The sequence below is a fragment of the Camelus bactrianus genome, chromosome 1 (genome assembly GCF_048773025.1).
Source record: "Camelus bactrianus isolate YW-2024 breed Bactrian camel chromosome 1, ASM4877302v1, whole genome shotgun sequence".
Classification (NCBI taxonomy): domain Eukaryota; kingdom Metazoa; phylum Chordata; class Mammalia; order Artiodactyla; family Camelidae; genus Camelus; species Camelus bactrianus.
The window spans coordinates 92,724,470-92,739,464 of record NC_133539.1 but is presented as its reverse complement, the minus strand read 5'-3'; the positions used below and the strand labels follow the sequence as shown (position 1 = coordinate 92,739,464).

Here is a 14,995-nt window from a genome sequence, read left to right as displayed (position 1 = left end):
ATAAATCTAGGATATGGTGTTTCGCAAGTTGCCTCTTTAGCCAAGAAAAATTTTAAATTAGGCTATAAATGTGATCAGTATATTCCAAGAATTATAGCAGCAATCTCAAGGGCCTGGTATCTTGCAGAACTAGCTAATTAATCATTGAGTCAACCCAGGAAGGGTCCTCATCTCTGTAGAATGTCTCCCCCAAGTAGTTTTTAAGACTCACAGGACATCAGACTTGGAAGAATCTTAGAGATTTCTGAGCCCATAAAGAAACTAAGAGGACAGAGAGGTCAAGACCTGCCCAAAGTCACACAGTTATTTATGAATGCTGGACAGGTGTGGATAAAGCTTGCTGCCCACGCAGGGCTGTGTGAGCCTCTGTCTGTGACTTCTGAGTCCCAGGGCCTCTTGCACCTCATCAGCAGAACATGTTTGGAAGCACCTCTCTTGTCAGATGACTGTGCGTGTCATTTTCCCCACACTCTGCTGAACCCAGGAGTATGTATACTTAGAGATTCTGAACAGTATATAATAATTATCATCCTAAGACACAGAAGGACAGCAAGACAGACGTTAACTGCCCTCCTTAGCTGCTCAGATCCATTTCTTATAGTCTTAGACACACCGTTTAAAATTGATTTTAATTTGCATTGACAGCCAAAGGGACACATAGTTCCCTCATAAACGTAGTTTCTACTCCCCTCTTCAAACTGGGACCTTTTATGACAGTGATCAACTTTTAGAGCTTAATGAAAAGAAACTTCAGTTTCAAATACTGGCCTTCTCATCCCTCTCTCCTCGCTCGGGCCTGGTTTCATATTCAGAGGACAGGAAAACACTGAAGCGGGCTCATGTCTCATTGCTGCCTACTGCTTTTCCAGGTCCAATAGGGGCAGTTCACTGAGGAACCACTTCTGTGCTGACTGAACCTGTGGCTGGTGTAAGTGATGGAACAATATTCACAACTGTACTTGGGGATTCGAGCTTCTCTGTAACGCCATCCCACTTTGATTCCTCTTCTAGCCTTCTCTCTATAAGCTTTTATTTCTCTTTTGAGACCCAGAGTTTGGTTACTGAGGCAAAAATGGAAATAGATGGAAAAGGGGAAATGTAGCTTTGGGAAATTTAAAATTCAAACAAGTAAACCATTAATATCTCTGATATGTTCACTGTGTACAAAACACCATGCTGACTGTTACGGAGGTTACAAGCTTATACCAGATACAGTCCGTCCCTCCCCTCAAAGAGCTTGTAGTCTAGAGGGGGAGTTAGATTTGCACTTGCAGGAAGAGATATCTAAAACTCACACAACATAAGCCTATGTTTCTCAAAGTAGGTACAAGTACCGCTGGTGGACAAGAAGATGATTTTAGTGGGTACACAGATGGGGCATTAAATAGGTTTGATTCCCTTTGTAAAGGTGGCATATTCCTGTATCAATTTTCTTTCAATTCTTCTGATTACTTAAAAGAGAGAGAAAGAAAAAAACAACAACAAAGTCTCAGATCTGTGCTAAAATCTTTAACACCTCTCTGACATCTTCTAATCATCTCAACAAAAAAACAAAAAGATAAGACTCTAGTTCAGAGCCTTTGGACACCAACAATGCCTAGCTACAGTTTAATACTAGTCTTCATTTTTATTTATTTTTTATAGATTTCACTCTATTTTATTGCAAGTGATAAAGTTTTTCTATTTATGATGCTAGTAATATGTTTTATTACTAAATGTCTTAGTTAAGGTTGCTATGGCACATTACTATAGACTATGTGGTTTAAGCAACAAACATTTATTTTTCATGGTTCTGGAGGTAGGGAAGTCCAAAACCAGGGTGTGTGCATGGTCAGGTTCTAGAGAGAGCCCTCTTCTGTTTTACAGACAATCGTCTTTTGCTGTGTCCTCACATGGCAGAAAGAGAGCAAGCCAACTGTCTGGGCTCTTCTTACAACAGCACTAATCCCATCCACGAGGGCTCCACCCTCATGACGTAATCACACCTCAAAGTCCTCATCTTTAAATACCGTCAGGATGGAGATTAATTTCAACACAAGATATTTTTTAGAGGGACACAAACATTCAGTGCATAACACTAAGTAAATTGATTTAGACTAATAAAAAGTACATTAATTCCAAACAGCAAATAAATAATGGTACAGGTGGTACAAAAATACGGCAGAAATCATCAGGGGTCTGCAAACATTTGGGAAACAGTTTAGAATTGTCGAGTGAGTGCTTTGGAAGTGAATTGCAAAAGGAATTTCAAGGAATGATTTTATTCTAGGGGCTAGGAGGTCGGGGAAGAATTCCTGGAGGAGGTGAGCTTTGAAGGAACATTTGAAGGGATTGGGGAGAAGCCACATGAAAAAAGATGTGGTAATTGGTAGGCTGGGATCAGGAAGCCTGTTGAGCTGGATGAAACTTTCATGTCCAGGAATCATGGTTGGAGAGTCACAGATGGAATCACAAGGTGGAAGGACCTTCATCTGAGGAGCCTCTTTGCATTTTTTTTAAACTTTTTATTTTGAGATAATTATGGATTCACATGCAGTTGTAAGAAACAATATAGAGAGATCCCATACACCCTTTAACCAGTTTCCCCCAATGAAGATATTTTGCATAACTACAGTTTCAGTATCTATCACAGTTAGGAAACTGACAACGATGCAAGCCACTGACCTTACTCAGATTTCACTGGTTTTACAAGCTTTCGTGTGTGTGTGTGTGTGTGTGTGTGTGTGTGTGTGTGTGTGTGTGAATACTTAGTTCTACGTAGTTTTAGCATATCTGTAAATTGGTGTGACCACCACCATAGTGAAGACATAACACTTCAAGCACAGGAATCCCTCGTCTACCCTTTTTATAGCCAGAGGCACCTCCTTCCCTTTCCTCTTCCCTGGCAACCACTAACTGGCCACCCATGTCTCTAATCCTGTCCAATCAAAAATGTGATATAATTGGAATCATTCAGTTATGTACCCTTTGACTTTGGCTTTTTTCATTCAGCATCATTCCACTTAGATTTATCCACATTGTTGTTTGTATCAGTTGTTCATTCCTTTCTATTCCTGAGTAGTATTCATAGCATGGATATACCACGGTTTACCATTCACCCACTGCAGAAAGTTTGGGGATATTATGAATAAAACTACTGTGAACCTTTGTGTACAGGTTTTTGTGCGAACATAGATTTCATTTCTCTGGGATAAATACCCAAGAGTAAATTGCTGTGTCATAGGGTAAGTTTGATGTGTTTAGTTTTATAAGAAACTGCCATACTCTTTTCAAAGTGGTGGCACCATTTTATATTCCTAGCAGCAATTTAAGAGTGATCCAATTTCTCTGAATCCCTGCCAGCATTTAGTGTTATTACCACTTTGATTTTAGCTATTCTGGTAGGTGTGTAGTGACAGCTCATTGTGGATTTGGTTTGCGTTTTCCCTGATGGCTGATGATTAAACACCTTTTCATGTGCTTATTTGTTGTTCCTCTTCATGAAAAGTCTTTCATATCTTCTTTCCATTTGCTCATTGGACAGTTTATGCTTTTATTGGTGAGTTTTGAGTTTGAGTTTTTAAATATGTTCTGGATGTAAGTTCTTTGTCAGATATGTGATGTGAAAGACCGATTTCTCTCAATCTGTAATTTGTTTTTTTTCATTTGCTTTACAGGGTCTTTCACAGAGCAGGAGTTCTGAATGTTGATGAGATTCAACTTACACATTTTTCCTTTTATGGATTATGTTTTTGGCATTAAGTCTAAGAATTCTTCTCTTAGCCCTAGGTCCTGAAAGTTCTCTCCTAAGTTTTTACTTGGAAGTTTTATAGTTTTGCATTTTACATTTAAGTCTGTGATCCGATCTGAGTTAACAATATGAGGTTTATGTCAGGGGTTCATTTGCTGAGTTACTTTGTTTCTGCTCATACATGCCCAGTTGCTCCAGCACTGTTGATGGAAAAGCCGGTCCTGTTGAACTGCTCTTGCATCCTTGTCAAAAATCAGCTGGGCGTGTTTGTGTGGGTCCTTTGCTTTTTACAGCCATCTTATTGATAGTTCCTACGATTTGACTACAGCATCTGAAAAAGAAAAAGGTTGGCCTTCCACCCAAATGAACCATGTCACTAATATAATACATTATTTGATTATGAAATATTCGATGATTTGGAGAGGTCTCATTACACACTTATGAATCATCCCTAAGGCCTTATGGTCCTTATGAGAACAGAGCATTTGGCCCATAGCCCACCAAAATATTTCCTTTTACCTAAATAGAAAGACATGGGGAAGGGTGCACATATTTTTTTCCCCCAGGGCCAATACGAGGTTGCTTAAGTTCAACTTTGCAAACTTTATAGGGAAAAGAAATATGATTGGCCTTTGTCAGGCTTCTTTCTGCACAAGCTTCGGGAGGGACTTGTAACCAGCAGTTCTGCCAGGAACTCACAAGCTTCCTTGCATACAAAAGCAATAAAGGACATCTAAGGAAAACAAGCTGATCCTTCTTAGGGACATACCAAAGCCAGATAACCCAAGATAATCAGAGCAAGATACAGCCAGTCTCAGAGCTAAGTACTGTGAAATTCGCTCGGCTTCCTTGGGTTTTTGAAGCATGCATCTGTATAAACCTGCCTGTGCAGACATCCCCAGCCCCAAGCTGGGTCTGCCCAAATCCAGTGAATCAGCTCTGAAATGTAGACGGCACCTAGCTGTAACCAAGCCTCCTCCTCAGACAGCCTGCTGGCCTGTTAGGCCCAGTGGAGCTACGGAACGGAAATATCTGGAGAAGTTTTTACATGTCCATGGAATTTCGTTGCAGGAAACCACCAGGGCAGAGACGGGCATGGCTTACAGGTACTTGCTGGTTGTAATGGCATCCAACCAGGGCACTGTGCTGTAGTCAAAGATGGTTGTTATTAAAGAAAGAGGGTTTGGAAGAGCAAAACAAACACTGCAGAGAAACGGGAAAAGAAAAATGAGTGCCGTGAGCCCTCTTCTTGGGCTCCCTTCTTTTTCCAAGCTTTAAATTGTCTACTTTCTCTTTGCTTCAAAGATTACATGGTGCTAGACAAGTTCACCTGTGGAAGTTCCTAACCGGGTGCCAGTAGAAATGTCTTTGGCTTGATACTTAAGCAAAAGTATTTAGCAGGTCATGATGAAGAATGGGGGCTCTATTCTTCGTAAGGGAATTTATAAATTAAGAATAGAATTTTTTTTAATGCTGCCTGGGCTTCAAGGCTGTTATTTTCTTTTCAGCCTGAATCATGCGGTCGTGCTAATAGCTAATAAAAGAGTTCCTGAAACTGAGCAAGTTCTTCTTAAAATGACAGCACTTTTTATCAGTGTAGCCCAAGATAAATTACTGGTTGTTCTCTAACCTTCCAACACCATCATTTATTCTGTAAAAGATTAACGAAAAGGAGAAACTTTTTCCTGGTATGGGGTTGGAGGTATAATCTTTTAAAATTGCTCTGAGATGGGAAGTATCATTCTTTTTCAGAGCAGGTATTGTTCAAACCTCTGTGTGTCTGTGCTTAGCCAGATCACCCAGCAGTGCCTGCACAAATACTTCCTTGACAAATGCCTGAAGTTTTAAGCATCCAGGAGGCTGAGCAAAAGCCATTCAGAAGGACAAGGATGCTGAAAACTGAAAACAGAGCGAACAAAACAAACCCCAAACTGAAAAACAGGAAACCTTAGCATTTATAAAGAGCTGTCTTAGCTCACGTCAGAATGTCTGGTTCACAGAATAAGATTGTTTTGGTGTGGACAAGATGTCCCTAAATGATTTTATTTTTCCATAATCTAAAGGTCTATTTTAATGTAATAGCTACTGCTCTAGTTATCAGCCAATTTGATTAATAAAGCAATTTTCAATGAGATGGCTCCTCTCTGGAGAGCAAAGTATCTCACACAGATTCTTTATGCAATAAAGGGCTCGTGTGGGAGAGGAAGGACCTCTTCTAGGTTTGCAGGGTGTATAAACATAGGACAGCCCACTCCATCATGCTTTAGAAGTGGAGCCTAGGAAGCATCCAGCAGCCTTTCCAAGAGAGCCCCTGGCCCCACACACTGGGATGGAGCAGGAGATGCCGTCATTCCTCACCCATCTTTCCTGCTCTGTCCTCGCTAGAGCGAGCTGCCGCCTCTCTGACTCTCCAAGTTCTCTCCCTCTCTTCTCCATGCTTTCCTTGACCCTCAGTGGTGACAGTGGTTGGAATATAGGTCAGGTGAGGATGGACTGTCTCGTTTTTTACCATATGATCTGCCTTTGTATCTTTGTCCCATGATGGTTGGTCTCACTGTGAACTCTTTATAAAACTTCAGAGGGCATGCCTCTTTCAAAGCCCTGGTTTAAATACCAATTACATATTTTGTGATGTGTGCCAATGATGAGACAAAATATGTTCTAGGACAGTGTTTTCTAAGTGGTTATGATGGTTATGAAGCAAAGGAATACTTTCTTGAAACAGAGAAGAGCAGAGGCGTCCTAACTGAAGTTGGGGGCTTGGCGTCCACCTGCCTGAGGGGAGCAGCCATCCCAGCTTGGTTCCCCAGGCCCCCTGCAGAGCCCATCCTCTGCACGGTCTTAGAGCACAGTTCAGAGGTGACTCTTCAAGACGCCCTGGAGAGCAAGGCTGGCAGGTCCTGCTCACAGAGACAGGCTCTTTGGCAACTGCACGTGCCATTCGGTCATACTAGTAAGAAATGGGGCTTCAGAGACCACTGTTCCCAGATCAGAATATGAGGAGAGAAAAGTACAGTTAAATAGATAATTGGCCCCAGAAAAGAGCCTAGGCTTTGAGTTACGGTGAGCTTGCCATGTTTTGCCCCCTCTTCCCAATACGTATGTCCGTTACCCCTCTGCCCAGCCTGAAGCACACCTCCTTCCTCTGAATGTCCGTAGTGCTTTATTCTCTTTTCAAGACACTTACTAATTATCCTTATTTAAAATATCCTCCTTTAGCATTAGGGAGGGATTTTTAGGGAAGAGAATCCAGGTTCTCTCGGTTCCTCCCCAGCCCGGCTTCTGACCTTGACTTCTTGTAAACTCAGCTGGGGTTAGGTGAGAAGGAGACGTCTGTGTTCTTTTTATCTTGATTTCCACCTCTCCACAGAGACCATGGCTATGTCAGAAGATCTCGTTCAACCTGTCTTTTCTATTTCCTTCTTTCTGAAGGGTATGATTTCATAAGTAGTGGGAAGAGATGGGCTTTGCTGTTAATCAGACCAGAGTTCAAATCCCAGCCCTTCTGGTTTACAAACCGTGTGACGCGGGGCCAACTGCGACATGTAAGTGCCTAACGCACAGTAGGTGCTCACTAAGGTGAGCTTATTCTGTGTCTTCCTGCTTATTCTGGAGAGCCTTGGCAATCATCCTGGGGGCAGGGGATGAAAGTCTATAGCTGAGACCTACAAACAGATAAGAGTATTCTCAGAAAGAAAAGAAAGAATTAAAAATCTGCAGTAACTCACAATCTGTGCAGGTTTCCATGCTGAGCTTAGAATTCTGAGAGGTCTGGAAGAGCCGGGTAAGCTGTTTTCTCTTCCTAATTTGGTCAGATGCCATTGCAGCCTTCAGCCCAATACCAGCTGCTTGGGTCCCTCGATCATCTGTGAGAGAGCATTATGTTGTGTTTCCATGGAGACTTGGTTATATTTCTAACTAAGGGTGACCAGGGGAGGAAAAAAAATCAGTAAATATGCAAACACGTGTATCAACCAAAAAGAAACCAGAGGAAATTGTTTGAATGTGGTGTAAAAAGTGCCAAGTCGCTGTGTCGATCCTTCTGTTGGCTTAGAATTTTCAGCAAAAATAGAAGTTTTTTGTGAATTCATTTTATTAGTGTCTATAAAATAGTCACCCAAGAGGGTCCTTCAGTCATTTCTAAGAGGCTATCTCTGTTACAAAGCACTGAACTCTGAGCCGGACAGTGAACCTGAGCTTGGGTCAAGATAAAACTATACTGTGAAGTAGTTTTGTGGATAGAGCACAAAATATCTAGATTGAGTAAAGATGCAGTGAACACCCAGCTTTGAAGCAGTTTTGTAATTCTCACACAAGCCAGGAGGAACTCAAACGGATGTAAAATGAAGGTCTAATCCAGGGGACAGCAAATGTTTCCTGTAAAAGGCCAGGTATTAAGTATTTTAAGCTCCTGGACCACATCTGCCTTTGTCCGACCCATGGAAGCCTGCCCTTGTAGGTGCAAGTAGCTGTGAACAGTAAGCAAAGGAGCGGGTGTGGCCATGTTCCAGTTACACTTTATTTACGGATGCTGAAATTTGAGTTTCATATAATTTTCTCATCCCACAAATCCACCTTTTTTTTTTCTCTCCCAAACCATTAAAACATATATAAGACAATCTTATCTTGTGAACCATACAAAAACAAGTGGCAGGCCAGATTTGGCCAGCAGGCATAGTTTGCTGACCCCTGGTCTAGAAAACAAAATTTTCACTTGTATGGGTTATTTATTTCTTTGTTTGTGTTTATTTTTAAACCTCCTTGTTTCAAGAGGTATTTAAGGTACCTAACTGCATATCATTCAGAAAGATACAAATAAATTAAAAGGAAGAAAAGATGAGGCCAAGAAGGGTTAGGAGCAGGAAGGGAAGGCAGCCTGGGGTAAGCGAGCATGGCACGGGGGAGCCGTGCACTGGGGCTTGGATTTGGCTCCGCGCTTCCCCGCTGCACCAGAGCTCTTCACAGCAGTCCCGGGGTCCTTGAGGTGGACATGAGCTGGCTGCTCAATGGTAGAACACTTCTTTCTGATCTGGAGATCACAGAGAAAGCTCTCGTGGTCCTTCTTTGTGTCATGAATAACGTCCTCAGAAATATCCTTGTAGTAAGCACAGCAGTGAGATTGCTAGGGCTCTTTCTCATTAATATTAACAAGGGCATCATATCAAATAACAATTCAGCAAAAGCAAGTGGCTGTAGTAGAAGTGACATTGGTTTAATAGAAACTGCATTGATTAGTTTGAAATTATTTACAATTAAAACATTCTCCAATAATGACACAGATTCTGCTACTTTATAATGACAGGGCTTGTCCAGGGCAATGGAATAAAACAGTTATTTCTCAAATTTAAAAAAAAATTATGCTATTTGCCAAACAAAGATAAATTTTCTAACAACCACGATCTGAAGGTGGGAGAGGGCAAATAAGAAAAGGGAGGGGGAAGTTTTGGAATTAATGATGTGGGAAGACCTCCGAGATAAGCTGCTCCAATTCCTGCTTTACAGCTGAAAAAAATCAAGGCTTAGAGATACTGGGTGACCAGCCTGAAGTTGCTTGTCTAGCCAGCAACAAACCAGGGGCTAGAACCCTTGTCCTTTGGGTCCCAGTGCTTTCTCTACCCAATCAGCATTTTTCCCAGCCTTCCCACCCCATCCCACCCCATGCCAACACATCTGTACAGACAACCCCCACACAACACACACGCACCCCACACATACCACGCACATACCTCATACCGCCCCCATACATACCACGCACATCACACACCCCATGCACTGCCTCCTGGGGGTGCTGTGGCCCAGTCATACTCACCAGCCTGCTCTAGTCCCCTCTCCCAGGCACTGCTCTTCCTGCTCTGCAATCTGCTTCAGTCCTACTTCTTGGCACACTGACCTTCCATCCCTGTCTTGAAGCATTGAGTCTCACTCATTACTTTGTCCATCTAGAACATTCTTACATGTCTCTGTTGCTGAAGCAAATCCAACCCACAGGCTCTCCATTATCGCTCACAGCATGACCTATCTTTGTCCCATATAGTTTGGGTTGTTTGTGTGTGTGTGTGTGTGTGTATGTGTATCTTACTTTCAAAAGTATGCTGTTGTCACTTCGAGGAGAACAACTAGAGCTTATACTGTTTTGTGGTCCCCCCATGCTCTGCACTTGGTGTGTATTGCTTCTTTGGGAAAATTTTCAGAAGTTGTGGAACAGAAAGACCCCAGAGACAAGCAGGAACACCCCCTTCCCCTACAAATAGTGCTCTAGCCCCATATTTTCTCCTGCATCTTAGATACAGTGTGTTACTTAACCTTGCTGAGTCTCAGTTTCCTCATCTGTAAAATGGGCTTAGTTCAACTTACCTCACGACAGTGTTTGAGAATTAAATGAAGTGCTTAGCCTACTGCCTGCCAGATTGGGAGCCTAACAAACCGAGTTTGTTTGCTTCACCTCCTTCTTAATCAATCCTAGGAATCCATCATTTAGGCATCTTTCAGAGGTTGCAAGAAAAAGCGTGCGGTGATGTAGCTAAAAAAGAGAGAGAGGCAGAAAATAAACACCTATAGATTGAATCTTGCATAGTTCTGAGCATATCACACTCCTTTTCTCACTTGCTTATATACATTTTTTGCTTCTCCTATCAGAATATATCCTTAGAATCTATTGAGAAATCATTTTTTTCCTTTTCACTTCACACATGGCCTCCTACTTAATCAAAATGGCCTCACGAAGCATTGGAATAAACTATTCTCCGAATGGTGTAATATAAAGATAAAAATCATCTTTTATCAATCTGTGTATTTCCAGTGCCTAGCATTGTGTCTACAATAGAAATATTTAAGTTGGAGAGAAATTAAAAGGACTAAAACTCCCACTGGTACCTTCCATACCCTCCCATCTGCTGGCCATAGAGCCTGGGAATTCCTTCAGCTGGAGGCATCAGTTCTCCTGCTAAAATGGGACTGGGTAAGCTAAGCCAAAAGGCAGCAGACCAAGAAGGGAACAGGGCATTGGCCAGTCCTGACCTGAAAACAGGAGACAGGAAGGGAAGATTCTAGACTCGATCAAGGGGAAAGCTTGGGTGTCCAGGCACCACACAGCGCTGCTGGGCTGTGCAGGGTCAGGGAGGGGGGCCTGAAGAAGAGGGTGGGAAAGCTAGACAGAAACCCTCCTCACCTACCAGCTTGTCACAAAGACATTTGAAAACATTCATTAACTGATAGTTTTCATCGATCTCTAAATGCAGATTCTAAAGATTCTAGTTTTCACTCTGAAAAATCTTTCCCTGGGTCCTATGATCGTGAGAATGTGGTGTCCTGGCTGGAGGATTTGAAGACCAGCTTCTCCCCGCACCACCCCTTTCTCTGATCCTCTGATTCCTTATCTATAAAAGGAAAATACCCATAAGCCCCTCCTCACAGGATAATACTTCTCATGTAAAGGGGCACAGAGTGGGCCCTGAGGAAAGACTACCCCCCTTGCCTTTTCTGCTGTTCATAATGTCCACGTCACAGCGTGGAAGTTGACAGTTATTTTTGTTCCTAAACTGAACTCACCATCTTCCTCCCAGGCTCCGCCAGCCCCCTTTCACCACGTACTCCCCGACCTACTTTCTTCATGGAACGCTTGGCACACTCAGATCTGCTTGAAAAGTAGCTATGGCCATGACCGTGAAAATCAAAAGCCTAGGAAGAAATGCTACCTGTGCAGGGGGTTGTATTTTCCACATTAAAAAAAAAAAAAAAAAAAAAAAAAAAGCCTACCTGATTTATTTTAGACTGGCCTCATTTTGGTTGGTCGCGGGTCCTGTGCTAATTTGCTGAGTCCTCTGGCTGTGGCTCTCCGGGCATCAGCATTTCTGGAGGAACGTTGCCCACGAGGAGATGGTCCAGGCTCAGAGTCTGTGTGATTACTTGAAACCTGAATAGGCTGCTGGGGAAGGGCCTGGAAGGCTTAGTGAAAGGGGCTTATTCAGAATAGGGCAGAGTGTTTATTTCTTATTAAATGGAACAGAAGTTCTAAAACAAGTGTGTTTTAGAAGTGTCGGTTTAGATACAAAATGCTTTAAAATTTAAGCAAGAGTGAGAGATGAGTACCCCTTGGATTTGAAATACTATTTTCATTTTGTCTTGAAATTTCCACTTGTGGTTTTCTAGAGGGAAAGTTGCTTTATTTTATTTGAACACTTTCTTCAAACATAATGAAAACATTGGAAATTCAGGGTTCGCAAACACTGAGTTATATGAACCCGCCTTTTCTCATATAGAATTGTTGACAGCTGTTTCATATAAAAGAAAATAAGCATTTTGAGACATGGTTTTTCTGACTAAGGAACAACTATAGATCGAATGTGTTTTTACTCAAGGAAAAAACCCCAAAACAAAAAACAAACAAAAAAAACCCCCACACCCCTTCCAAAATTTCTCTGCAGTGCCTGTGAGTACCACTAGGATGCGCTATTTCATAAAGAAAATGAAGCACTTCATTCAGCTCCCTGAACCACAGAAAGCAGAAATCTTTAAACTTTATCCAGACCATCTTAGACCAGAGCTTAAGTTTGAATCTGTATATTTCCCCTGATCGTGAACAATAAGAAGCATCTCTTTTGGTGCAACAATGGGAAATTTTTTATAGTGAGGAAAAATAAGAAGTCATATATGGCCAGCATACTCTTGGGATTCTGAGAAGCCCTGATCCTCTAACAGTTAGATATTTGATGGAGCAAATTTTCTATGTCTGGGAGTTTCCAAGAACAAGGAATTTTGAACCACACCACAGGCCTCTGCAGTTGGCTGGTGGAGAAAAGCAAGGCAGACATGTGACCCCCTTGGCCTTCCTTCAGAGAGTGTTCTGTTGATAGCTTTTGCCCCATCTCAGGCACAGGTACCTTGCTGTACAGTTAAGATGAAGCAGTTGTAGTGAATCTGGAAGGAGTGTGTTGTCAGAATTGTCTGGCTGGCTCAGAACCCATGGAAGTTCTTAGCCCCATGACCCTGCAGGTCTGGCTCAGCAGCAAATCAGGAGGTTACTGAATGATGGTGCACTTCCTCCTCTGTACCCAGGTCTCGTTTTCACTTATCATGGGACACCTCGCCATGCCTTTAGCACTTCAGCCTCTCATCCAGTGATTCCTTCGCTGGCCCTTAGCTAGTTACCCACTGATGCTCCCTCAGATTACAGTTACACATTTTGTGATGTGTGCCAATGTTTAGATGGAGATAAATTCTAGGACAGTGTATTTCAAACAATTATGATGCAGAAGAACACTCCAAACAGGTGAAAGCAAAGCTATCCCAATTGAAGATGGGGTCCTGGTGTATCTGTAAAGCATGTCATATACAAAGAAACAGACCTCTACTGGTGGAAGTTCAGGTAGCAGAGGAGCTATTTTTAGACAGCCTATCTAGTCTTAAAATCATAGTATTAAAAAAAACTTTTTGTTGGAAAATAATTTCAAATTGACAGAAAAGCTGCAAGAATAATACGTATAATATCTGTAGGCAGTTTGTTCTTTAACATAGTGTTAACATTTTGCCCCATCTGCCTTAACCTCTACTCATGACTTTACCTCCTTGCTTCCTGCATCCTCTCCCCCCACCTCCAATTTATTTTTCCAAGCCTTTGAGAGTAATTTACGTACATCATGGCCCTCTACCCTTCAGTACCGCCTAAGACTAAGGATATTCTCTCACACCCCCCCCCCCCCGGGGCAATTACCAACTTCAGTTAAATGTAAATCATTTTTTATCTAATCTACCACCTGTGTTCCAATTTTGTCAGCCCACACAATAGTGGCTTTTATAGGAATTTTTTTACTCCGCTAGTACTGGATCTAGTTCAGGATCACATATTATAGTTCGTTGTCAAGGGTTTTTTGTTTCCTTCAACCTGGAATAGGCTGGGGTAGTTTCAGCACAGGGAGGAGGCCAGTGGGAAAAAGATCAGTAACTAACTGCAATGACTGCTTTGGGTTGGGAGGTGGCGCTGTGGTGCCAACACAATTGCTAAGCTTGTCCTAAAGGCCTCCTGGCTACTGCTACCAATTCTGCGTCAAGGTCTGCTTCTTCCACAGCTCTGCAACAAGGCTACCACGTCTTCATCTTGAACTTTAGGTCCACACTGAGGTGGATCTCAAAGACATACGGACCTAATTGACCCACATAAATTCGGTCGTCTATGTTCATTTGCTCAGCACATCCGCGGAGGGGCGCGCGCTTTCGGAGGTTGGTGGCGTGGGGCTGCTGAGAATTAGCAGGACCTGAGTGAGGGCCCCTGCACTGACTCTCAGAGTGGGAGGGCAGGGAGGGCCAAGCATGCTGTTACCTCTGACTGTCCTGCGCCAAAGTCGGGTACCCACAAAGCTGGGTCAGGGATCCACCCCAAGAGACTAAAGCAGCCGCTAAAGAAAGAGGCCTCTTCCAAACTGGCTGCAGGGCAGAAGAGTGTGGATTCTGGCCACAGGTCCTGCTGAGCCCACCGGGAGAGGTGGGAGTAGCTGGGAGGCCCCAGCAGCAGGGACACACAGGCTTTTGGTGGGTCATGTGGAATATTTTTAGATAAGGGAGTTCTGACGGGAGAGGTGGGAGTAGCTGGGAGGCCCCAGCAGCAGGGACACACAGGCTTTTGGTGGGTCATGTGGAATATTTTTAGATAAGGGAGTTCTGACCCAATTGTCTTTAGTCTATTTTCCCCTCCATGATATTTCTTTTAAGTTGTTAAGGTAGAATGAGATAGAAGCTCTGACAGTTGTAGAGTGTGGGTGTAGCATGTGCAGCTCATTAAGTATCTAAGTTCTTGCTTTAGCATTTGGAAGGTCTGTAACAGGTCACTGATTCACCCTGCTTTTGAAATTTTACAGCACTCTAACTCAGCACACAGTGACAGCACGTGCATTTAGAAGCTGGTCACTGCTTTTAAAAGGAGCTACAATTGCTTCTTGAGATGACCATTGTACAAGACCGGGAATTTTCGTGCGTAATTTCCCCAGTGGCTAATCCTCATTGTAACTTCTCTGTAAGATTCTCCAAATTAGCACCTCCTTCCTTTACCCCTGTTTTTCCTCTTAGCATTCTCATTTGTTTCTGTATTGTCTGTCTTTCCCACTGGAGTGTGAACTCCGGGAGGACAGGGATGTTACCTGTATGGTTAATTGCCGAATCCCCAGAGTCTGGAATCTAGTGTAGAACTCAATGAATATTTGCTGAATGATTGAACGAGAGTATAAGGAATAAGCTGTCATTCTTCACTGGCAGACAGTCCACTGGATTATCAGG

General features: G+C 42.8%; 1 protein-coding gene across 2 annotated transcripts in view; it reads left to right on the top strand.

The window, feature by feature from the left end:
* Window positions 1–14,995, top strand: part of KCNAB1 (potassium voltage-gated channel subfamily A regulatory beta subunit 1) — a 344,031-nt gene that overhangs the window by 19,021 nt on the left and 310,015 nt on the right. The window contains exon 1 of one of the 2 annotated variants that reach the window (XM_010952021.3): window positions 4,394–4,836. The exons of the other annotated variant lie outside the window; for it this stretch is intronic. Within the exon in view, the coding sequence (XP_010950323.1) occupies window positions 4,595–4,836 (242 nt within the window). The 5' untranslated portion in view covers window positions 4,394–4,594. Of the gene's footprint in view, window positions 1–4,393; window positions 4,837–14,995 lie in introns of those variants that run through there. 2 annotated transcript variants of the gene reach the window in all.